Here is a 26560-nt window from a genome sequence, read left to right as displayed (position 1 = left end):
AAGACCCTCTGCTCAGGCGGGACCCCTCCAGTCTGGAATGGTGTACTCGTGTTTAAATAGTTCCATTGTTTGTCAATAAAAGCCTTCAATTGCTGAAGCCTTGTACCTCGTGCTTGATTGTCGCGCATCAGCCTCCTTCTGCAATGTATGGATTTTATGATTCGCTAAATTGCCTCTTAGTGTTAGGGGGGATTAGCAGGGTAAATACACGGGGTTATGGGGATAGGATGGGATTGTTGTCGTGCAGGTTCGATGGGCCGAATGGCCCCCTCTTGCACTGCAGGGATTCTATGGGAATAAAAGAAAATGCGCTGTCTGAATGTGTGGTGGGAGCGGGGGCTTTCAGAAGGGAATTGGATGAATAGGGGAAAGGAGAGAAAGAAAACCGCAGGGAGAGGAAAGGATCAAATGGCCGCCTCCTCCCCCGCCCCCCCCCATATGCGCGGGCGTTAGTGACGCAGTTGGCACCTCGCGGGCGGCGCGTGCACACCCGCCTCGCGGTGACGTGGCCGCTGTCACGTGGGCCAGCCCGCGCGCCTAGTTAAACGGCTGTTCGGGAGCGCGCGCGGTCCATTTGCAGTCAGTCCGGAGGCAGCAGCAGCAAAAACAGCACGGAGACAGGTGAGCTGTAAAGGTGAGCTTGAGCCTGCGTGAGGGATGCACAGCGAGTCCCGCCGGGAATCCCGGCCTTTATCCTGCTCGGTTTCTGCCTCTCAGCCGGGGCCCCTCGGCGGTTCTGCTCGCTTGTCAGACGCCTGGCTGATGCGACTGACAAGCGAGCAGACCCATTGGCCAGAAGCCCGGGGCCCACTCGCAGTGTGAGTATTGTGCTGGGACTTCCCCCTCTTGGCACCAAGCTGTAGGCGCCGGGGATCAGCTTTACTCACTCCTGTACCCCGGCACTGGCCTTGTCATTTCCTCTGGATGGGAACACCCCACGATTTCCACCCTTCCTAAGGGAATACAATCAGACCCGCCTGTTAAATGGCGAGGGAACAGAGCCATTCAGTGCACTCCAGCTTTCTGTTTGCAGTCTGTCTGTGGACACTTGTGGAGGGTTTCAGTGAGCTCTGGGTGTACTATGATGTACTTTAGGGTGGATGGATGGATATAGATCGTGTAGCTCACTCGTATGTTAAGGTGAGGTCGTAAACCCATTTTATGGGAACTGGGGAGCTGTTTGACTTAAATCAGTAACGCATTGAAATGAAGATTGATCTGGAATGCAGGTTTCAGGTTACTCAGTTGCGAGTTCTGCAGGGACATGTTGATTGGTCAGCACAGGACTTGCCCCCAAGCAGCTCAACTGCCAAAAGTATTTGTTAGCAGATGCTACTAGCTTCTGCTGCGTCGGCTAGTCAATTGAGCAATGCATGTCCCCAGATCTCCCATATTTTCATGCACTGAGTTTTTTGTTTATTTTTAAGTGGCCTGCCAATTTAATTCTGGGTTTCCTCCGGTTGCTCTGGTTTCCTCTCGCAGTGCGAAAGATGTGCTGGTTAGGTGCATTGGCCATGCTATGTTCTTTGTGTACTCATGATGTGGAGATGCCGGCGTTGGACTGGGGTAAGCACAGTAAGAAGTCTCACAACACCAGGTTAAAGTGTTGAACACTTTAACACTTGGATATCTGTTTGGAGAACAGATAACCACCCCATCTGACGAAGGAGCTGTGCTCCGAAAGCTTATAGTATTTGCTACCAAATAAACCTGTTGGACTTTAACCTGGTGTTGTGAGACTTCTTACTGTGCTTTGTGTACTCGAACAGGTGCTGGAGTGCGGTGACTAGGGGATTTTCACAGTAAATTCATTGCAGTGTTAATGTAGGCCTACTTGTGACAATAATTAAACTTAAATGTTCCTTTTAGTTAATGTTTTACTTTGGTTTTAAGATGGTAATGTATATAAATATGAAAGGTACATAGAATGGGAAATAATTTGTAGGGCTGGCAAGCATCAAAGTCTCTTTTGTAATGTTTTCCTTTATGGGGGAGTGTTGCAGGAGTCAGTATTTATTGACCTGGCGACATCACAGTTCTGCAACGGACAGGCTTCCTACGTAAATCTGTGGAGAATTATTGGATGGTTCTGTCAAGACCTATTTGTTAAAGGTTAAACATACTGATTGTTGCCAAAAGCAATATTTAGATTTGGTGTGGTGTTTGATGTGATGCAAGTGATTTCAATTCTTCAGTGTAAGTGTAATGGAAGATTAAAATCAGAGAATTTGTCAGGACTATCTGTGGAGAGAGAATCAGTTAACAATTGGAGTTGATTACATTTCATCAGAATCTTTCATCACCTTAATATAACTTGGCTTCAGAAGTGTGAATGTTTGTTTTAGTCTCAACAGATGTATATGCATGTGATTCAGGATTTGCATTTTGTTCTAGTGAATTAAATGAAGTACAAAGACATTTGGTAGGTGTAACTTGCCTTTTAAGCTGTAGTGTTAACAGTTCTATACCAATATTTCTATACAAGTTCTCAAACTAATAGCTTTGAAATTGATTAAAGATTGTTGAATATTTGTATATCACTTTGGCTACAGCGTTATTACTTGAAATTGAATTTCAAAGTTTTGCAGTAAGTATAGTGTAACTTTTTATAAAAAGCTATATTTTAGTCATATTTTCATTGGGATTGACTACAAAATAAAACATGTTTTTTTAAAAAAAGCTGTTTTCAGCAATTTGATTATGCTCAGCAGTGGTGATGGTTTTAAAACTTCATGCTGAAGTACCTGTAGTTGTAAGAAATACATAAATGATCTAGAGTATGTGGGGGAAAAAAATCAAGTTTTGTGACATCCAGGAGAGAGAAACCAATTCATAAAGGGAAATAAAAAAATGGCTGTGCAATTAAATTTGTACTTTGCTTCAGTCTTCACAGGGGAAGATATGAATAATGTACCAGAAGTGCTGGGAGAAACACGTTTTAGTGAGGGGTTGAAGGAAATCAGCATTAGTAGAGAAATGGTTTGGGGAGATTGATGGTGGATAAATCTCCATATCCTGATAATCTTCATCCCAGAGTACTTAAGGAAGTGGCCCTGGAAATAATAGATCCATTGGTGGTTATTTTCCAAAATTCTTTGGACTCTGGAATAGTTCCTACAGATTGGAGGGTAGCTAATATGAGCTCGTTATTCTAAAAGGGAGGTAGAGAGAAAACAGGACTATAGATCAGTGAGCCTAATGTCAGTACTGGGGAAGTTGCTAGAGTCTATTATCAAGGATTTCACAACTCAGCATTTGGAAGGCAGTGGTATAATCAGACAAAGTCAGCATGGGAATGTCAGCAAAAGGGGAATCATGCTTGACGAATCTATTGTTACTTTTTGAGGATGTAACTAGTAGAGTTGAATGAGGAGAAGCAGTGAATGTGGTTTATTTAGACTTTCAGAAGGCTTTTGACAAGGTCTCGCATAACAGACTACTATGTAAAGTTAAAGCACATGGGATTGTAGGTAATGTCTTGAGATGGATCGAAAGCTGGTTTAGCAGACAGGAAGCAAAGAGTTGGCATAAATGGGTCTTTTTCTGATTGGCAGTCAGTGACGAGTGGTATTCTGCAGGATCTGTGCTGGACCCAACTGTTCACATGTATTAATGATTTGGAAGAGGGAACTGAGTGTTTTATCTCCAAAGTTGCAGATGATACAAAGTTGGGTGGGTGGGTGAGCTGCGTGAAGGATTGATAAATTCTTGATTTCTCGAGGAATTAAGGGCTATGGGGAGAGAGCGGGTAAATGGAGTTGAAATCAACCATGATTGAATGGTGGAGTGGACTCGATGGGCCGAATGGCCTTACTTCCGCTCCTATGTCTTATGGTCTTATGGTCTTAGGATGCAGAGATGCTTCAGCATGATTTGGACAGGCTGTGTGCGTGGGCATCTGCATGGCAGATACAGTATAATGTGGATAAATGTGAAGCTATCCAGTTTAGCAGCAATAGTAAGACAGATTATTACTTGAATGGGTGTAATTGAGAGACCTTGGAGTCCTCGTGTATCAGTCGCTGAAAGTAAGTGCGCAGGTACAGCAGGCAGTAAAGAAGGCAAATGGTATGTTGGCTTTCATAGCAAGAGGATTTGAATGGGGATAAGGATGTTTTGCTGCAATTGTATAGGGTGTTGGTGAGGCCACATCTAAAGTATTGTGTGCAGTTTTGGTGTCCTCATCTGAGGAAGGATGTCCTTGCTATAGAGGGAGTATAGTGAAGGTTTACCAGGCTGATTCTTGGAATGGCAGGTCTGCCATATGAGGAGAGACTAACTCAGGATTAGATTCACTGGAGTTTGGAAGAGTGAGCGGGGATCTCTTAGAAACTTAAAATTCTTAACAGGCTTAGACAGGATAGATTCAGAAAGAATGTTCCAAAGTTGGGGGAGTCCAGAACTAGGGGTAATAGTTTGAGGATAAGGGGTAAACCTTTTGGAACTGAGGTGAGGAGAAATTTCTTCACTGAGGGTAGTGTGTGGAATTCACTACCACAGAATGTAGTTGAGGCCAAAACACTGTCTGATTTCAAGAAATTAGATACAGCTCTTGGTGCAAAAGGGATAAGGGGGAATCATGATATTGAATTCGATGATCAACCGTGATCAGAATGAATGGTGGAACTTGAATGACCTACTCCTGCTTTTAGTTTCTATGTTTCCAAGTTAGCGTTGTACTTCTGACCTTTTGCCAGTACTCTGATGAAATGTAATCGCCCTGAAATGTGCACTCTTTTTGACTTGTTCACTTGCAGCATTTTCTGTTTCTATTTAATTTCAAATTTCCTACATCTCCGGTGTTGCTTTCACGTGAATGGTATACTTAACAGGAGTAAACTAAAAGTCACAAACTGGGAGATTGCACAGGATGGCTATAATTGGGGTGAGGAGGCTGGTGAAGATAGTCTAGAAAATACAATTCCTTCCTGCTAATTATTTTAGAAGCAAGCTAAGCTATAATAAAACTAATGTGTGTAAATATTTTGCACACAGTGCTTACATCAGTGGTGTTCATCCTTGGCTAGACAAACTTATTCATGGTAAATAGAGCAACGCTCCCTGAATGTTGCATCATATCATAACACTATTTCTAGCTATTGCCTGCTCCAAGCTTTCACTGATGCTGAAACATGCACTAAAGTGGTCAGGCATAGCTTATTAACTTTGTATATTTGCAACAACATAAATTCAAATAATTTGTTCAGCTTTGCTGTAAAAAGCAAGGCTGAGCAAATTATTTGAATTTGTATGTTATTGCAAATGTACCAAGTTAATATAATAATCAAGCTTTGCCTGACTACTTCAATGCTTGTTTGTCATGTGGAAGTTGGAAGCAGGCAATAGCTGGATGTCACGTAAGGATGAATTTGCATAGCGAAGGATGAACACCACCAACGTAAGCACAATGTACAAAATATTTACACAAATTGATCTTATTGCAGCTTAGTTTCCTTTCTGGCTTGATTTAACCTGAGGGTCACCATACCTCAGGCGGGGTCAGGGGGCAAGGTTGAAAAGATGGGCCTTCATGAATAACCTCAGTCGGTACAGGAATTGAACCCACCGTGTTGGTGTCACACTGCATGACAAACCAACTGTCCAGCCTTTATGGAGTTTAGAAATCCTTTTAAATGCTAATCAGTTGTAGTACCTGCTGATTCTCATCCCAGTTTTATTATGCAGTGATGAATATTCAGAAATAGCCGAGAAAATTTAAGTTGGTTCATGTTAACACTGTTGTATGGGATTTGGGAGGTGATTTCTTTTTCTGATTTGAAAGCTCCTCTGCATGTACTTGACTGTTAGTTTAAACTATTTCAATATGTAGCATTATAGCTGAATCTGAAATGAAATATCAGCTGTTACCAAAGCTAATTGCTCCATAAATGACACAATCTAATATGCAAATAATTAACTCTGTTCCTTTATTTGTACAGCAAACCTTGGACACTTTTAAGAAAAATGCTGGCCAGATTCTCACGTTACATAAATTCCAGCACTTCAGTCTTGAAGCATAGACTCAAGACTGTGGCTTACTCTGCTGCTGCAGAAACGTCATTAAAAAATGAGAAGTCACTCACTTCAGAAGAGGTTTTTGCACGTGAAGAAAAGTATGGTGCACATAATTATAGTCCACTGCCTGTAGCATTGGCTAAAGGGGAAGGTAGGCACATCTGAATACTTGTTCTTACTCTTAGTAATAGATTCTACAATCAAAAATGCCCAAACAGATCCTTTACAACATTTCTTGTGCTTCTGAGCAAAATGCAATTGATATTATTTATTTCACGTTGTATTCAAAGTTGTTGGAATGGTGAAAGAGCACAGACTGTTTTGATTTAAGATTTGGGGACTGCACACTCTGCTTTTGGATATCTGTATCAGTTACACAATCTCTGGATGGGTAAAGGAACTCATTTCATCATCCATTCAGAAATACTCAGGAATCTTCTCTGCATTGGAACATCCAGTTCAATCTTAAATGGTTGCATGTTTTTACTTTCTCTGCTCTATTCAAAAACCTGTTCCATATATCCTTCACTGCATGAAAACATTCCTAAGAATTAATCTGAAAGTTCCCTTTGACTACTTCTGAAAATATTAGCCCCCTCCTCTGGCAGTTTAAAGCAATTAACTGGATTTTTTGATATTGGTAACTTGGTAAATGTTGATATATTTCTGTAGATCACTTAGATTTCTTATTTTGAGGCTGAAAAGATTAAGATTAGTTCATCCAGTTTTTTCCCTTGCTTCAGAGCTCTGAAACTAGAGCTCTATCTAGTTATTTTTCTCTCTTTTTCTTCAGAGACCTATACTTGATACAAACTCCTTTGACTGAGTGGAGCTCAATATTTTATTGGCTTTACTTGACAATGTTGATTTATTGAATGTTTGATTTATTGTCACATGTATTAGTATACTGTGAAAAGTGTTGTTTCTTATGTGCTGTACAGACAAAACATACCGTGCATAGAGAAGAAAAGGAGAGTGCAGAATGTAATGTTACAGTCATAGCTCGGGAGTAGAGAAAGGTCCATTCAAAAGTCTGATGACAGCAAGAAAGAAGCTGTTCTTGAGTCCGTACGTGACCTCAGACTTTTGTATCTTTTCCGACGGAAGAAGGTGGAAGAGAGTATGGCTGGGGTGTGTGGGGTCCTTGATTATGCCAGTTGCTTTTCCAAGGCAGCAAGAAGTGTAGATGGAATCAATGGATGGGAGGCTAGTTTGTGTGAGGGACTTGGCTTTGACCATGTCCCTTTGTAGTTACTTGCAGTCGTGGACAGAACAGGAACCATACCAAGCTGTGATAAAAGCAAAAAGGATGTGTTCTATGGTGCATCTGTAAAGTTGGTGAGCCGTAGTGGACATGCCAAATTTCCTTGGCCTCCTGAGAAAGTAGAGGCGTTGGTGGGTTTTCTCAACTATAGCGTCGGTGGGGAGGGACCAGGACAGGTTGTTGATGATCTGGACACCTGGAAACTTGAAGCTTTCGACTTCATTCTTGTTGATTTAGAAAGGGGCGTGCCCTCCACTATGCTTCCTGAAGTTGATGACTATCTCCTTTTGTTTTACTGACGTTGAGAGGGAGAGTATTGTCGTCGCACCAATTCACCAGATTCTTTCTGTTTACTATACTCCATCTCCAGAAAGCTAGTGTGGGACTCCACTTTCTCATTCCCAAACAGAATTTTGAATTCTATCATACTATGGTCACTACTCCCTGGAGGATCCTTTACTATGAGAACATCAATTAATCCCTCCTCATTACACAATGCCAGTCCAGAGTATGGAGATGTGTTATGTAGGATTAATGGTGTGGAATGCTGTTCTGTAGTCAATAAATAGGAGTCTGACACAAGTGTCTTTGTTATCCAAGTGTCCCAGGGAATCTATTAGTTTAAGATGTACTAATTTCATTCCTGACTCTTTTGACACAATTAGTGGAATAAATCACCCATTTTCCTTCGTATATGCATCACACTTTGAAAATGTGAGAATTTTCTAGTGATGCCTCTAGACTCTGGTATCATCTGCAAGTTGAACTAGTTTGCATTGACGTGAAACCAGTTGAGGGATTCTTTTTTCTCTAGAATCATGGAGCATAAAAGGAGACCGTTTACACCTTATACATTGTACTTGAATTACTTTTTCTTATGAATGCTAAAAAGTGGATTTTGAATATTTGACTAAAGTCATAACTTGTATAATACTCAACTTTTCAGGGGTTTATGTATGGGATGTGGAAGGCAGACGGTATTATGATTTCCTGAGTGCTTACGGTGCTGTGAATCAAGGCCATTGTCACCCAAAGATTATTGAAGCACTTAAATCTCAAGCTGATAAATTGACTCTCACTTCACGGGCTTTCTACAATAATGTACTGGGGGAGTTTGAAGAATATGTCACTAAGCTGTTCAACTACAAGAAGATGTTGCCGATGAATACAGGTTAGTAAACAACAATTTGAAGTAGAATGTTCACCGCTATACTGGGTCTTTGTTTTGTGCAACATGCTGAAATGCCATGCCATTTCACTAATATATCTTCTACAAGGCACGGGTCTATATTGTTCAATGTGTGAAGCACATGAAGGAATGCAAGTAGGGCTACATATGCATGATTTCAAGGACATGCTTGTCATCTGTTCAACACCTTATTTAGAAAATTTAAGTCCAGACATGAGTTCTGCCATGTTGTGATGCAATATTTTGTGGTCAGCTTTCCATGTTATAGCTTTTAATCTCTCGTGCTTTACTAAATGTGGCAATTGTGTTTTTTCAAATTGGATTAAAGATTTAAAGGCATTTATTGATTAGCTCACAGTTCATTGATATTCAGCACTTAAGTGCTCTCCAGAATGTTAGCTTACTCCTATTCCAAGGAAAATACCAGCAGTATTTGGAAGAGCTGATCAAAGAGCTTGTCCTTCTCTAGTTATGAAATTCATACTGTTTTATTTAAATTGCTACCTGATCAAAATGGAATGCTTATCTAATCTTCTGCAGTTATGTACTCAAGTACATCTGAGATTTTCATTAATTTAGTTTTTGATCCAGATGATGCCATGAATCTGGTCAGCTGTCTAACCAGGATGGCAAGTTATTGCACCAAAGGGAATCAGTGCAGAAAGACTAGCTCAGAGCCTGTGGCTGTTCCTCCCTGGCAGTCAGGGGCCCTGGCAATTTACTATTTGGGCAACACTTGCTAAATAATCCTGAATGTGCTAACAGCTACACCAACAACTAATTTAAGTTTGGTCTGCTGAGCTTATACCATGGCTCATTTATGCTTCATGGAAGTGACATTTGTGCACATACAGAGATTGTTCTCTGCAAACAAAACCAATGTGTTCAAGCCTTGTGCCTTTTTGAATTACTCAGGAGCTTGGGGAGCCCATGGTTCCCCATTGGTTGAGAAACTGCCATGGAGAAAGTAATCAACTTGTCAACCAATCAGTTCCCACTTCTCGTGTAGTATAAATTGAAATTTGACACACTTCCATTTGTCCTAATGGAGTAAAAGATGAAAAGATTTGGGCAACATGTCAATTTTCAGCATTATTCAACGGGCCATAACGCCTGAGCTCCCCACTGTCGGATTGGGGGATACCTGAAAGATGCACTGGGGAATCCCCTTTGCAAAATTCTCAGGTAAGGTTGTATGGCAATTGTCCTATGCTGGGAGCCATTTGAAAATGTGATTTAAGTTGCAAACTTTGGATAATTCTGACAGTTCTAATAATTATCCAAGAAAATTGAAATCTTTTCCAACTTGAGTAACTATTGTACAGACACCCTCATACCCCTGCACTCACATGAGATTCTCCCTACCTACATGGGACTCCTTGCCATCCCTCGAGGCCTGACCTGCTGTCCCAACCCCAAATCCTACCCAACTTATCATAGATGATTACCTTCTCCCTGGCCTGTCAAGGACCTTTAAATTTTAATGGGGCCTGTGACTTACCTGGTTTATGACAGCTAGTGATTTAAAAAAGGGGGGGCATGTTGTCATCCATTTTTGACAGAGCTGGACTTCAGTGATGGGCCCCGAGGACACGCTACACTGCCTGAATTTCACTTAGCTTCAGTTGGAAGATTTGATGAGGTGGATTGGAAGGAAAATCATGTATGTAATTGGGGCACTGGCAATTTGACACTAATTGCCATTCCAAGGAACTTGCGGCCCAGTGTTTCCTTTGTTATTTTCACTGTTTTGATCAGTCTTTCTTGTATGAATTAAAGCATTCACACTCTTGCTGTTCTCTTGTCCAACATTCCATTCTAGTGAACAAGTGATTAAATTTGTATTCCTTTTCAGGGAATCTATACTATGTACTATTAGCTAAAATATTGGAACCTGAAAGCTTTTTTGATTTTAAAAATAATTGATTCCATTAGTAATGTAAGAGATTCTTGACGACATGATTTTGCTTGTGCATGACTTTGAGTCCTAACTGCTCATTTTTTGTAGGGAAGGAAAACCGCATTCAGCTGAATGGAATGGAGATTGAGTTAATTCTTGTCATGTGTGGGGCGAAATTGAACGAAGTGTAGAACATGACATGAACTCTGGCAAAATGGAATTTTTGGAAATATTCCAGTTTCAATTTTTTCCAGCATAACTACGTTCTAATCATTAGAACGAACAAAATAAATTGTGCTCAGAACCATGCTAACCAAATACTGTTCAATTTCTGGTGATTTTTAAAAAAAACATGCATTTTTCTTTCGGATTTTTATATTTGGCTTTAGGTGTGGAAGGAGGAGAGACTGCTTGCAAGCTGGCTCGTAAATGGGCATATGAAGTTAAAGGAATTCCTAAATATAAAGCAAAAATGCTTTTTGCAGGTAAGCTTGTATTTAGAAAGTGAGACATCAGCTCCATGTGATATTCAATCTTTGCAATTTTAATTAACATTAAATATTCCTTGTTACTTACCACAGTCTAGTGTCAAAGTGATGTAACCTAATTTGGGCTATCTGTAAATTTATTATGATTTCTAGGACGTAGGACAACCCTTTAAATTGTTTAAATTGTTCTAGGACTGAAACATAATATATATAATGCTGAGGGATCTTGTTTGCTCATTTCAATTATTTGAACTGTTCTAATTCTGGTGAAGGAAATATCAAAAATTGAGTGCCAAAGACTTTTTTTCTCCAAGAAAAATGCAACATAAAGTTTGTGGTATGCATCTTGAACTCGTGAAATAAACATTTCTGTAAATGGATTTGCAGCATGCCCTGTCCCAAGCTAGAAAGTTTGAAGTGCCTGAACTTTGTGGTACTAAATTTATCTTATTATTCCTCTTTCCTTCAGATGGTAACTTTTGGGGTAGAACAATGTCTGCTATTTCCAGTTCAACAGATTCCAGTAGTTATGACGGATTTGGACCTTTTATGCCTGGGTTTGAAATTATTCCATATAATGATCTGCCAGCGATAGAGGTATTAAAAATATAATTGGTCTTAATGTTTTGTTGCAGTTTATATTTTGCTTTAATTTTGTGTTGATATTGCAGTTAGATAATTGCAGTTTGCTGTCTTTAGCGTGCATTCCAGGACCCTAACATGGCAGCATTTATGGTGGAACCAATCCAGGGAGAAGCTGGAGTAATTGTCCCTGACGAAGGTTATCTTCAGGGAGTCAGAGAATTGTGTACAAGATATAACGTGAGTTTTAGGAATGTAGTTGTGACTAGCATTGCTGATTTATTGAATTTGAACAGGAAACCATTATGATTCTGAATCATTGAATAGGTACTGTTCATCGCGGATGAAGTGCAGACTGGACTGGCTAGGACTGGACGACGATTGGCATGTGATCATGAAGATGTCAAACCAGATATTGTTGTGCTCGGAAAAGCCCTCTCTGGAGGCGTGTATCCTGTAAGTGATGTGATTTTCAGATATCATCTGAAGTGTTTCCAATATAGCAAGAGAATAGTAGTGACACCATGGCAAATAATGAAATTACATTCAAGAAATGAGATAATGTGTCGATTTGCTAGATTGCTACAAAATTTAACTAGGTCATATATTTTCCACTTTGGGGCCTACACGTGACCCTTGACCACGATCTATGGTTGACTCAGTTTACACAAGCAGATCCATCATTTTCTTAAAGAAAGTAGGGATGGGGGATGGGCAGTAAATATTCAATTTCCATGATCACTTGAATCCAAAGGCACAAAAAACATGGAGTCTGAATGAAATGCCTTATTTCAATAAAAATTGTGAACAAATCAATTACATGTTTATAAATTGGTATTAGGCAAATGTGGGTAAATGCCGTGTAACTAAAGGATTGAAAATTAAATAAGAAATGGTTACCAGAATTTGATATTGGAATACGCATGCAATTACTTAGCCATTGTTCAGCTGCAGTGTGTTTGCTGACATAACGTTTTTCTAGGTAATCTGAGTATTGGGGGGCAATTAGGATATTGAACTTGGCATCGTTGTATGCCAGACCTGCAATGTGCAACTGACACTCAGTTTCTGGTGCAGTAGTATATTACTGAAAAGTGAGACTTCCAGAACAAGGGTGGGAAAACTTTGGCCTTGGGGCTGCATCCAATCATGGAAGTTGTATTTGGGGGAGGGGGGAAGCTGTAAATGCTCAAGAAATTAACAAGAAACTTGGATATGAATAAGCATTTACCTTTTGTGGTAATTATACAATCATAATGATGCTTTGCATACAATAGCTAAATCAAATGTCCCCTCTTCCCCTGCTGGTTTAATATGAACAATGAGGTTGGTCACAAATAGCATCAAAGTCTGGTGTCATTTTTTCTCCTGATCTACTGAGTATTTCCAGTGTTTTGTTATTTCAGATTTCTAGTATCTGCACTATTTTGGTTTTGTCTGGCTGCTATGCTGCTTTACTGTGATCTACAAAATGGTGTTGCAAGAACCACCAAAGGGGAAAATAAAACAGTAAAGAACACAAGGAAAATGTAAAGACCAACAGGCATCTCCGAAGCAATCACCACATTTTGTGGGGAGTACTGTGACATGTGGGCGGCATGGTGGCACAGTGGTTAGCACTGCTGCCTCAACACCAGGGATCTGGGTTTGATTCCCGGCTTGGGTCACTGTCTGTGTGGAGTTTGCATGTTCTCCGTGTCTGTGTGGCTTTCCTCTGGGTTCCCCCCACATTCTGAAAGACATGCTGGTTAGGTGCATTGACCCAGACAGGTGCCGGAGTGTGGCGACTAGGTGAATTTCACTAACTTCATTGTGGTGTTAATGTTAGCCATACTTGTGACTAAAACTTTAACTTTAACTGTGTCCTCTCTGTAGTCATTACTGAAGCTGGGATTAAATAATCTCATGGCACAAATTGAGGGGCTACCAAGTGAATCTGTAATCTGTTCCACATCTGTTGGGGAACTTTCCTAACCTAAAACCACACATGGCTTTCTGTTACATCCTTCTAAAAATCTGCACATCTGATAGGAACAGAGATGCTTTTTCAGTTTGGGAGTGCATAAACAACTAATCGCAGGTGTCCATCTTAAACAGCTAAACTGTGATTGCTTGTGGAGACCCATCAGTCGTGCATTTCATGACACTTGCTGCAGTTAGCTGCATTTATGTTTCAATATTTCAGTCCCTTTTTCATCAGAACTGTAAATCAGATTTTTGCTGGGTCTGCAAATTTGCTACCCTCTGGTTCTTCTGCCATTGTCTCAGATTTGTGTTCTAATTACTGACCCTTTCACCAGAAACTTGATATTGAACACCTCTATTAAATCCATTCGAAATATGCTCCTCTTGAAGGAGAACTATGGTCAACATCCATGGACACCAATATCAACAAGAACCTGTATCTTCAGTTAGGGGATGGGGACACGGGTATCTGGATGGGTATATGAATAGGGAAGGAATAAAGGGATATGGACCGAGTAAGGGCAGAAGTTTTTTATAGTTTAGTTAGGGCATCGTGATTGGCACGGGCTTGGAGGGCTGAAGGGCCTGTTCTTGTGCTGTATTTTTCTTTGTTCTTTGTACAATTATATGTGAGTTGACTTTTGCAAGGAGTATTAAAACCCAAGTGAAAATTAATTTGTAGATGTTCGTCAAACCAAAATACACATTAGAACTGCTGTAATCTAACATATAATCTTGAATGCATACTTGCCATTCCTGTTCCTTCACATGAACACCACCTCTAAAATGGTAACCGCATACATTCCCTCCAATCATTGGCTGACTCCAACTTTTCTATGAAGCACTGTACTTCTGTTGGCCTTGTCTTACTTCCCTTGGTGTAGCCACAAGCCAGATTAAAAGCTCCATTTAGCCATAGTTTTCCCAACCACTAAAAGAAGCTTAAAATTAAAGCAAACCTTGGGAGAATGATTGGAAAATGGATGAATGCCAAATATATCAGATCCTGCTCTAATGAGTGACACGTGTATAGAAGAATCAGTTGGAACACTTTTGACTTTATGTTCAAGCTAGATCCTTTGGACTAGTTGCTGAATAAGATTCTGTTAGAGTAAGCATATTAATCTGTGGCACTTTTGTCCTATAATCTGATTTGCAAAGTTTCCATATTTTTAAACAAACATGCCAGTGTGATTAACCTATCAATTTTAGTGGGATTTTTTTGTGTCTCCCATAATAGAAATGAGGACTTGGCGCATTTTGCTGAATTTTGTTGCGATCAGCAATTGTTTGAAAAATTGAAGCCCTGTTTTACAAAAGTTTCAATGTTGGGTTTCAGCTCAAAAGTAGCTTTGGGAATTATAAAATTTTCTAAATATTGATTACTTTCCCCACAATATTTGATATAGAGCTATCTACATTCTATTCAGAAGTCAGCATTTGCTATTTTTACAAACCAGTTCAATGGATGCAGTGAATTGTACAGATGTATCACTATCATCTTTGTTGTTCTTAGACAGTCTCTTGGGATTGAGGATGACTTGTTTCCACTGGTTTGATGGGTTTTGATTCTAATGTGCGATCTGCAAATTCTGCTATGGGTAGGCAGCTGGTGCGTAAGTCAGGTTGGATTAATTGTTTGTGTGCCCTCTCTGGTGCCTTGGCTTTACCTCTGCTGTTTCCTAACAGTGTCTCAATGTGTTTGGTGCCTTCCTAAATAAACCTTCTCCATTTGGTTGGTCACAAGCCAAGGACTCTAGTTGATAGAGATATTTGACGACTTTGGGGATGCTTTGAGGGCATTCCCATTTCCGTTTTCTTCCTTGGAATCTCCTGTCATGACGCAGTTCAGAATATAGCAGCTGCTTTGGGAGTCTGATGTAAGACATACAAACATGTCCTCCCTAGTGGAGTTGATTCTGAGTGATTAGTGCTTCAATTATAGGCATATTGGCTTGGGAGAGGATGCTGTTGTTGGGCTGCCTTTCTTCACACTGCATCTGGAGGATCTTGCAAAGGCACTGCTGGTGATACTTCTCCAGTACTGAGGTGCCTGTTATAGGTTGTCCAAATCGCAAAGCATGGAGTGCAAGAATCATGTTCCCCAGTAAAGTGTGATTTTCACCTTGGGCTTGAGATCCTGGTTTCAAGTTCTCTCTTCCTCAATTGGCACACTATAGGTGATGATGAATTTTGGTCTGTCTGCCTTTTGAGAGGAAGCTTCAAAGATAAAGAAATGGTCTACACATTTCAGGATCATCTTATTGAACCCCTTTTGCCCCCTTGCTCGCTGCAATTCCTCATCTCAAGCAAGCTACCCACAAGTGTAGGTAATTTACAGATTAGGCATAAAATTATTCAACATACACTGTCTTCAATCCAAAATTATTGTAGCTTCAGTATGTGAATGACACTTTTGCATTCATGCAGAAACGGAGCTGCACGGCATCATCGTTTACTCCTTTTTATTAAACATGAAAAAATGGACTAGCAACTGGAAATCCAAGCTCCTCTTGAAACCAGCTCCCAAAATACAACAGCATCTAACCACACACCCCCTCAAACCCCATTGCAGACACAGGACTGGTTATTTTTGTAACCCTAGAATGCATGTCATTAGACTTAAGTCAGTGTTAACTCCAATTTGATGATCTACAAGTTTTTCCACCAACAGCACACCTATATTCTAACTAAAATTTCTGATAAACCATTATACATTCCTGTAAGTGCACGACTGGACACATGAAAGTATCAAAATATGCATTCTCTGTTAAGTTCAAATAGGATTGCAATCTTAAACAGTAACTTGTCTTGGCCTATTCTTTGCTTATGTTGAATAGTTTGTCTGTGACCAGTGATCCTCAATAGGAGGCAACTAAAAGAATTTCAGAATTATTACAATGCAGAAGGAGACCATTCAGCCCATCATGTCTGCACTAGCTGTCTGAATAAGCAATTCATCTAGATGTGCTGATTTTTAGTCACTGTTATAATGACACTTTATTCTGAAGAAAATGTTACTGAAAATTGTATTTTTCATAAGGAATGAAGTTGACAATTTTTCTCTTTGCAGGTGTCAGCAGTGCTGTGCAATGATGAAATTATGTTGACTATTAAACCAGGTCAGCATGGGTCCACATATGGTGGCAATCCTTTGGCAAGTCGTGTTGCTATTGCTGCACTTGAGGTACGTCTGCAGACAGGTGGTAATTGGCTACAAGAGTGAGTTTTTATGCCTAATTAGCTTCATCTTTCACTTCTAATAAATTCCCCCTTAGTGGAAATACTTGAATAATTGATTACCAAATTATCATGGTTGAAGTGAATACAAATGAGCAAGTAGGACAGGACACTGAGCAATTAACAGATGAAAATTTGTGGGGGTGTTGGACGTGGGAGGGGATTTAAGTTGACTGACTAAAGAGATGGGTTTAAAATTTAGAAGGAAAGATAAGATAAGGCAAAGTTCCAAAGAGTAGTTATGTAATGCTAACCATCAATCTCTGGAGCAGTGGATAAGTAGTAGTGTGTGAGAAACCTAGGATGTGAATGGGACGTGTGACCCAAGTAGTTTTCTTAAGTCTAATATGAGACAGGAGGAATTTGCAAGAGCTCATAACTTGATGAGCTGAAGGAAAAATTAACTTGTGAAACCTGGTTATAAACAAGTTGTGCATAGAATTTGAGGACGCAAGGCAGTTTTGGATTAATAGGTGACCGCCGAAGGAAGGCAAGCTGAAAACCATTTGAGAAATGAATCCTTGGAGTGGTAAAGGCAGCCTCCTTCTGGTAAGAATCAATGGACTTTTTAAAATTTAGCAGCTGGTCAGATATAGGAATTTTCTTTGTAAAATAATTCATGTGTTTAAAATGTGAAGGGAGCTATTAAGGGAATTCACTTTGAAGGTTTCAAATCTGAGGTACAGAAAGTTTAAAATTGAGGAAGCTTGAAGGAGAGGCATGTTTGGTTGAATATTTTCACCCAAAGGATGATGGAGTTCTTGACAGTTATCAGCAAAGCCACTGCAGTGGACCCTATAAATATTTTCAAATAGGCAATAAGATAAGTGAGGAGGCAGGGAGATGGTGTTTGTGAAAAGGAGATTGCTTGTTAAAGGAGTTGACTTTCTGTCCCTAATGACTAGGCTAACTTTTTTGCAATATCCCTTGAACTGAAATATACAGGTTCTTGAAGAAGAAAACCTGGCAGAAAATGCAGAAGAAATGGGAATACTTCTCCGAAGTGAGCTGATGAAACTGCCATCGGATGTTGTGACTTCTGTAAGAGGAAAAGGATTAATGAATGCCATTGTTATTAGAGAAACAAAAGGTACAAACAGCCTGGCATTTCTTCATCAACTATTGCTTTGTTACACTCCACATATTGTAGCAATTCCAGTCAAGCAGCACATGGCTAGAGACTTAACTAAACTTCATTGGCATAACAGAAAGCAGCTAGAGATGATGGTGCTTAGAACAGATGTCAAATTTAATCCATCAGTGTGAAACGAGCATCGAGCTAGCAATGGAGTGCCACAAGGAAGGCAAACTTACTCTAACCTTATTTGTTTTTGCACTTCTATGTTCCAGACACCAAAGCCAAAACTAAGTAGTCTTATTGAGTCAGTGACCTAATTTATTTAGAGGTGCAAACTTTACATTTCTACCACTTCAAACAAAGATTAACAAATTCATGTGCAAGTATTTAAATTTTGGATTACCTTAATCTGTCACAGGATTCCATAGACTGTCAATTCAGCCAAAATGGTGTATTAAGCATTAATATCAACAGCTCTTAACTTAATTTGCTTCTTGCTCAAGATGCAAATAGGGTTTTTTGCCACAGCTTAGTTTTTTTCTCTCCGTACATTTTTCTCCTGAAGATGGTGGCTGGAGCTGAGAGTTCAGTTACTGGCTGATCTCTGCAACCACATTTGTCATGCAAGGGCATGGACAAGTAATTCTGTTTTTCTAGACTTTTACTTTGGTGGTGGGGGTCATATTTGAATCCCAGCCAGTTGCAATGAATAAATGGGAGGTCGCTGCATAGCAGCTGGGAATCTGCATATACGGCCACCGTAGCCTTTTCAGCTCAAGAGCGCCAAATGATTTTAGTGCCCATTGCTGCTTTGCTTGAGCCAAGGTGATTTTTAATGTACTTGCAGCTGAAAGGCAGTTTACATGGTGGAAAATGGTCAAAATAGGAATAGTACAAAAGATTTGTTTTGAACAATCTCCAAACTGTTAATCTAAATAGCTTTATTTAATTTTTATTCCCTGTTTCAGCTTTTGATGCAACCAAAGTTTGTGTTCGCCTACGTGATAACGGCCTGCTAGCCAAACCAACCCATGGACACATCATTAGACTGACGCCACCCCTTATCATCAAAGAAGATGAATTAAGAGAATGTGTGGACATCATTCAGAAGACCATTTTGTCTTTTTGAAGTAGATTAAATCTATGTATTTTCAATAAATACTCCAGGTCATGTATTCATGATCATAAATTCTTGATCTCTTTGCAGCTATATAATATTTGTTGCACACTACACTTGGGATTTTATTTGAAGCAGCTGATATCTTAGCATTTCCCAAATATTCATCTTTAATTACAAAACTATATTTGGCTTCAGTCATAGATCAAAGACCTGAAGTAGTCCTTACTTGACTGTTAATACCAGTGACCATTTTTTACCGTGCTATGAATGTTTAAAATGTAGAATAAAATCCTAGGTGAAATTAAAGTTCCCTTAAGGTTTCCAAGTTAATCTAATTTGAAAGATTATATACATCCAGCACCGTGCAAATTGTTTTCCTAAATGTAATTTTGCTACTGTCACCTTATGTACACAAATGTATGAAGCTCTTCGATTCAAGTTTGTTTTTTGGTTTGCAAGAATCATAACTTGCCTCTTCGCTCTTCATCATAAAGCATTGCTCATGCTCGCAATACTTTTTTGTAACATTCTTGTAGGAGAATTCTGTTACATTGTTCAATAGAAATGCCACATTAAATGCAATTATGTTGCTCCTATTGGATGGTACTGTTTAATAATTAGAAAATTCATGGATTTTAGAATGAACTTTTTTCAACTATGCAGGAATGTTATCTATTCTGACACAATGATTATCGTTTAATATAGTAATAAAGTTGGTGCAGGGGAACTTGTTTTCCGTTACATTTGATTGATCATTTGTTGAATTGTGTCCATGTAGGACCATTATGATTAACGTCCTGTGCACTTGCATAGTTTTTGGTAACTGAAAAGAGTGTAGGAAAAAGCCCATAGAAATCTGTAGATCACCTGATTTCTTTGAACTTTTAACAAGTAAATCTATATTCTCTTTTGATGAATATTTAATTGTTTAAAGGATTGATTTGAGTGAAGTTTGAATTGTTAGTTGAATTTTTGTGAAATTATTATGCTTTAGAAGTTTGAGATTCAATCATAGAAACCCTACAGTGCAGAAGGTGGCCATTCGGTCCATCGAGATGCACCGACCACAATCCCACTCTGGTCCCATTCCTGTAACCCCATATATTTACCCTGCTAATCCCCTGACACTAAGGGTCAATTTAGCATGGCCAGTCAGCCTAACCTGCACATCTTTGGACTGTGAAGGAAACCGGAGCACCCGGAGGAAACCCATGCAGACACGGCGAGCATGTGCAAAATCCACACAGACAGTGACTCGAGGCTGGTATTGAACACGGATCCCTGGCGCTGAGAAGGCAGCAGTGCTTACCACTGTGCTGCGCTAACCACTGTGCCACCGTGCCAATGGTTTAATATATTCTGTTTGGACTTTTTTGATTTAGACTTGATCTTTATTCAATCCATCTAATTTTTAAAGGTTCAATGTAACAAAGTGCTTAATGGAGCAGCATTTATTGAGTTTACTTTTAAGATATTGACACTTTTCATGTACTCACCTGAATTACTAACTCTGACCTTGTCCCCCCACCCCATTTGATGCAGCATTGAAATGACCAGAGGAAGACTACAAAAAGTTGAACATTGGTGTTGAGCAACATGCCCTCTAATTTTTTTGTAACGTGTGGCCCCTTTGAACTATTTGGATGGCAGCATGTGCGGTAATTTAATCAGCTGTGCACAGCTGGTAAGGGAACTTTTGGTTCGCTGTGTGGTTGTGCAGCTTTGAGGGAATATTGGTTGGGAGTGTGCCATGTAATACAACATGTAAAAGTGTAATTTATAGACAGTGCCATGTGCTTGATAATTCTGGTTGTTTGATTCGAGCACATTACTCAATGGCATAAAGAAGTTTTGATATATAAAAGTATAATGTTGCATAGTACCTTGCCAAAGTGCTAATACCTAAAGAATGTATTCTGTTTACAGCTGTAATTGTAAAATAAATGTTCAGGGCAAATTCTGTTTACGAATAAGTGACTGCAGACTCAAGTGGCATCGCACTTGTTTGGAATAAGGACAGAAAATGATGCCTCATATTTTAATTTATCATGTATTACCCTCGAATCAAGTCATTGACCCCCTTGTGACTAAGTTAATGGCTTTTTATGATGATCATCCAAAGATCCTTCTGTCAAATAGCTCAAAAGATGTATACCTTTTGAGTAATATCATAAAAATAATCCTGTTGAAGCGGTTTGATTTGTTTTGCTACTGTAATTGCTGAATAAAATTTAAATCCTCATCTCAATAATGCTTGTAGTCACCTCTGGCGGAAAGAGTACCTGACTGCAAGTTGTATCTGGTAGCTTGACTGAGCTGAGCCTGAAAAAAAAAAATAGCCCCAGAAAAATATTTTAATGTTTTCTTCAGCTCACTTAGTGACTCTGCCTCTGTTACTTCCCCACACCCCTCAAATACCAAGGCCTTGATCTCTTTCCCAAAGCATAGTATCAGGGCTCTGTTCCTGAACCCTTTTAAAAATTGAACAGTTTAGTTTACTTTGCTTCTCCTACCAAAATGTATCACTTCCCATTTTCTGTTAAATTTTATCTGCCACGTGTTAATTTTATTAGACCATTCTGTTGGTCATTGATTTATTACATTGGACTTTAGTCATCTGCAGCCTTTGAAATTATGACTTTTATACCCAAATCCAGGTCATTAATGGATGTTAAGGAGCAGTAATCCTGATACTGATCCTTGGGAAACACCATTATTTTCTTCACTCGAGTCTGAAAGATAACTACTCACTACTCCCTGCTTTCTGTCACAAGATTGGGACAGCATAATTATATCTATTCGAAGACTGAAATGATTACTGAATTGATATTTGGTTTTGATTTGTTTATTTCAGTATTGAGACCATGCACATGAGTAATGAACTCTCCTCATTCTGTATTATAATTATACACTTCAGGTAAGAATCTATAACAAAGATTAAATAATTGTGATAAAGGATTGACTTCATGAGAATTATGGATGGAGGGTATTTGTCCCTTATTCGTCCACCTTAAACAATGTTACTGTTTGCTGTAGAATCTAATTGTTCCTTCAATAGCTTGATTTTCACCAACCCACCACTGTCCAGAAACCCATTGCACATTGATTACTGTGGAAAGTTGTCTTGGACAAATCTGAGTGTTATGTCTCCAGGATCAATAAGTTGTTTCTGTTCAGGTTGACAAGCACGTGGCCATGATTTTGCGGTGGTACTAGCCATGGATACAAATCCTATAATGGGTGCTAAATCTCATGAGGCCAAAGATGGGATTTGTTGGTGAGAATTTTGGTTTGGGATTTCTTTTCACTCCTCTCCTCTGGCCCCAGGATGTGGGGCCGGGGAGGTGGCGGTGGGTGCGGTTGGTGCACGTTGATGCTTGGTGAGGGGTTGAATGCTCTGATGGCTGTGGGGATGATGTGCTGATGGCGTTTGGGCCGCTTGCACCAATGCTTGTTGGGGGAGGGGGATCATCTGTTTCCATGACTGGGTAGAATTTATTTTTTCTGCAGGTCGGTGCATCCTTTAAAAGTGGTGCCCTGATACCTGTATCAAACACTGCTACACCAGAGTGACAGTGGAAAGCAGCCCCCCTCCCCCCAGCCCCAATTCTAAGTTCCAATTTCAGAGAATCTGGCGAGAAAACGCGGCTGTGCAGGTGGAGAGCTGCACGCTGATCTTTCACTTTGACAATGTAGGAGTTTTTGGAGACCTATATTATGCTGGCTTTTATGTGAGAGATTTCTTTATTTATTACAGCTCAGCAAATACAAAGAACTCTCAGACAGACTAATTCTGGTTGAAAACGTACTTTATTGTTGCCCAGGCCTGTCCACACGTGGGAGAACGATTTGGAGCAGGCTAGGTCATTCCAAATTACATTTATCAGTCTTGCAATTATACATTTTTCAGATTTTGCCTGCCTACTGCTCATCATAACTGGATGAGCCAATCATTTTAGTATGAATTATTTACCTTGGGCAATAACATTCATTCTCTGGCAGCGTAAGAATATGCAAGTTGTTGTTTTGACATTTATTTGATTCCTTAAAGCAGCAAGTCTACCAATAATTTCCAGGGAAGGATTAAAAGAAAGACAGAAAAATTACTTGAGGCCCTTTTAGGAAACTGATCATTTCCTTTCAGACTGAAGGCAAGATTCGAGAGAGTAATGCTTGATAGTAGTTCCAATTAGTTAACCCACCTATGTTTGTAATTGGAGAGATCTCCCATTTGCTGGAACTTTGCTAACTCCCTTTCAAGGTGCCCAGCAAATCTGCAATTGCTGTACGTTCTGGAAGTGTCAAAAACTGACTTTACAGTAACGAATGTAAATGTACTTTTCACAACAGTCCCTTCTTTAAATTCTCAGATTATGTACCTTTCAGAGCAAGAGGTCTTGATTAGATAAGCCCATTCTGATCAAACTTAATCAGCATGGTTTTATGAAAGGTAAATTTGCTTGAATTCTTTGAGGATGTAACAGAATAGATAGAGGGGAACCTATAGATGTAGTGTATTTGGAGTTCCAAAAGGCATTTCACAAGGTGTTGCATAAGGCTGGTCCATAAAGTAAAAGCCTATGGAATTGAAGGATGGGAGTTAGCATGGATTGAAAATGGGCTGTCCTATAGAAAATGGAATAAATGGGTTGTTTTGAGACTGGAAACTAGAGAGATCATTTTTTTGGTTTGCAAGTGTTCACTATTTACATTACTGATATGGAGGAAGGAAGGTTTCCAATGGGAGGGCATGTTGTGGTGAGGATATTGAGATTCTGCAATGGGATATAGATAGATTGGGTGACGAGGTGGAAACTTGGCAATTGGAGTTTAATGTGGGGTAGTGTGAGGTCATGTCCTTGAGTAGAAGGAATCGAAAGGCAGATTATTGAAATGATAATAGAAAGACCATAGGCGAATGAAATATAGAAGGACCTAGGTATTCTAGTGCATGAATCTCAAGAAGCCAGTAAGTAGTTAAGAAAGGAAATGGCATTTTGTAAAGAGGTTCGAATCATAGAATCCCAACATTGCAGAAGAGGCCATTTTTTCCATCTCTGACAGAATATCTTACCCAGGCCCTCTTCTCCACCCTATCACTATAACCCCACACACTTATCACAGCTAATCCACCTAACCTACATATCTTTGGACTGAGGAAACTGGAGCACCAGAAGGAAACGCTGCAGGTGGGAAGAAAGTGCAAATTCCACAGTCATCCAAGGCCAGAATTGAATCCGGGTCCTGCAGCTGTGAGGCACCAGTGCTAACCACTGTCACCGTGCTGCCATGGAGTTTAAAAATAGGGAGGTTTTGTTGCAATTGTGCAGGGTGTGGGTGAGGTGTCACCTGGAATATTGCATTCAATTTTGGTCTCCTTAAAAAAGACATAACATTGGAGGCAGGCCAAAGAGGATTCACCAAGCTATTTCCTGGGATGAAAAGTTGCTCTATTAAGAGAGACTAAGTAGTCTGGGACTGTATTCCTTGGAATTTAGAAGAGTGAAGGGAAGGGTGACATTCAAACATAAGATCCTGAGGGGGTTTGACAGAGTAGATGGTGCAATGTTTTCACAAGGGATGGCACAGTGGTTAGCATTGCTGCCTCACAGTGCCAGGGACCCAGGTTTGCTTCCCAGCTTGGGTCACTGCGGAGTCTGCATGTTCTCCCAGTGTCTATGTGAGTTTCCTCTGGTTGCTCCAGTTACCTTGCAAAGTCCGAAAGACGTGCTGGTTATGTGCAGTGGCCATGGTAAATTCTCCCTCAATATAACCAAACAGGCGCTGGAGTGTGCGACTAAGGTGATTTTCACAGTAACTTCATTGCAGTGTTAATGTAAGCCTATTTGTGACACTAATAAATAAACTTTAGTTGGAGAGTCTCAAGCAAGGGGACATAGCTACAAAATAAAGGGCTGATCATTTAAAACGGGGGTGCGTAGAAGTTTCTTCTTGCAGAGGGTGGTGAATCTGTGGAATTCTCTCTCTCAGGCTGGATCATTAGAAGTATTTAAAGTGGAGGTGGATAAATATTTAATTGATCAAGGAAGAGGGAGCTATGAGAAATGGCACAGAAAAGGAGTTGAGGCTGGCATAGATGAACAATGATTGTATTGAATTGTGGGGCAGGCTTGAAGGGCCTGGTGGCCTGCTCCTGCTTTTATTTCTTGTATTATGATAATTTAAGGTCCTTAAATGGCCTGTCAATCCATTGCCTCATAATCCTCCACTATTATGAGACTAATTCTAGAGCATTTAGTAACTTGCAAGAAGTTGACATTCTGTTAATATAACAAGCCTGTGATACCTAATTTAGTAGTGAAATCTAATGTTCCACTTTTTTTTATTAGCCGCTACTGTAATGTTGAGGAAAAAAATGTCAAAGGGAAAATCTAGCTATTTTTATGACCAGCACACTAGAGGGCACTCTTGCATTATCCTGGCAATCTGCTGGCTGATTAAGGTGTCTATAATAATAATGTCACGCCCCATCACTGGACAAATGTTTAGCAAAGTCATCTGATACTCCTGTGCCTGCTATTTTTGCAGAAGCATTGACCCATTTAAATTAAATAAGGCAGCCCTTAACTCGTGGAAGGGACAGGTTCCAATATGGATGCAAGCCATTCAACTTGCCGCTTACTTCTGCGTGCAAATAGTCATCACATTGTCAACTTTGTTCATGTAGCCCACCAAACTTCCCAATCTAATCGTGATCATTTTCTGTTGGGATCACCTACAAATCCTGGAAGTGGATTGCACAGCCTCATAACTCCGTTACATTTAATTTATCCACATATGGCTCCATGGATTTAGACACCTCAATTGCTGCAAATAGCCTGCTTATATTACAGTTGTACTTTTAAGCTTTACAGCCTTCATAGAATAAAATCACTACAGTACAGAAAGAGGCTATTCGGCCCATCGAGTCTGCACCGACCATTGTCCCACCCAGGCCCTACCCCCATATTCCTACATATCTACCCTCTAACCCATGCATCTCAGGACACTAAGGGCAATTTTCAGCATAGCCAATCAACCTAACCCGCACATCTTTGGACTGGGGGAGGAAACCGGAGCACCCGGAGGAAACCCATGCAGACATGAGGAGAATGTGCAAACTCCACACAGACAGTGACCCAAGTCGGGAATCGAACCCAGGTCCCTGGAGCTGTGAAGTATCAGTGCTAACCACTGTGCTACTGTGCCGTCCCTATCCTCCTATCCTGGTCAAGTTCATTGTGCAGATTAGAACACAACTGGCATCCACCTCAAAGTAATCCTCTGGTAAGAAATATGCCTCTTTTGGGGAAAGTTGAAGCCTGCGATGCAAGCATGGAAGACTGGGCTCAATACGCAGAGCACATGTGTTACTTTTGAGATAGTTTTATTGTTGGAGAATATAGATAAAGGAGCTCAGGAACTACAGGGAATGTCAGACAGCTGTGCCTGCTGACTGATGGACGGGGCTTTATGCAACATCCATCCCTCAACTGAGAACGATGCTATCAGTAAAATATCCCAGCATTCCTGGCAGTTGTGGAGCCCAGGTAGTCAAAGGACGGTTGACAGTCTTCAAACGCCTAGGAAGCCTATTCCAGAAGGTTGTAGATGCCAGATGGTATTGCAAGTGCTGCAGAAGACCACAAGGCTACAATATAGGTACAGTCAAAACACATGCTATTTTGAGAAAGGACCAAAGCCAGTGCTGGGCCTTAC

General features: G+C 40.1%; 1 protein-coding gene across 6 annotated transcripts; it reads left to right on the top strand.

Moving 5' to 3' along the window:
• The first annotated feature begins 334 nt into the window (after positions 1-334).
• oat (ornithine aminotransferase) lies at positions 335-21166 on the top strand. Of its 6 annotated transcripts, none has more exons than XM_078223402.1 (11): positions 335-621; positions 5940-6166; positions 8226-8450; positions 10758-10853; positions 11326-11453; positions 11556-11678; positions 11766-11894; positions 16477-16590; positions 17589-17733; positions 18690-18851; positions 20384-21166. In XM_078223402.1, exons 2-10 carry the CDS (start codon positions 5965-5967, stop codon positions 18848-18850), a joined length of 1323 nt encoding a protein of 440 aa, XP_078079528.1. In that variant the 5' UTR covers positions 335-621; positions 5940-5964; the 3' UTR covers position 18851; positions 20384-21166. The 6 variants fall into 6 exon arrangements, with proteins under 6 accessions (XP_078079528.1, XP_078079524.1, XP_078079526.1 ...); XM_078223400.1 differs by having other exon boundaries at positions 345-634; XM_078223403.1 differs by lacking the exon at positions 335-621 and adding an exon at positions 1338-1566.
• Positions 21167-26560: the final 5394 nt, after the last annotated feature.

The sequence above is a fragment of the Mustelus asterias genome, chromosome 11 (assembly GCF_964213995.1).
Source record: "Mustelus asterias chromosome 11, sMusAst1.hap1.1, whole genome shotgun sequence".
NCBI classification, from domain to species: Eukaryota; Metazoa; Chordata; class Chondrichthyes; order Carcharhiniformes; family Triakidae; genus Mustelus; species Mustelus asterias.
This window is presented reverse-complemented; position numbering and strand designations above follow the sequence as displayed.

Coding starts and splice junctions, on each gene's coding strand:
- oat (XM_078223402.1), top strand. CDS start 5,965: ATGCTGGCCAGATTCTCACGTTACATAAATTCCAGCACTTCAGTCTTG. Junction 11,454..11,555: donor ATGATCTGCCAGCGATAGAG/GTATTAAAAATA, acceptor TGCTGTCTTTAG/CGTGCATTCCAGGACCCTAA. Junction 16,591..17,588: donor TTGCTATTGCTGCACTTGAG/GTACGTCTGCAG, acceptor TGAAATATACAG/GTTCTTGAAGAAGAAAACCT.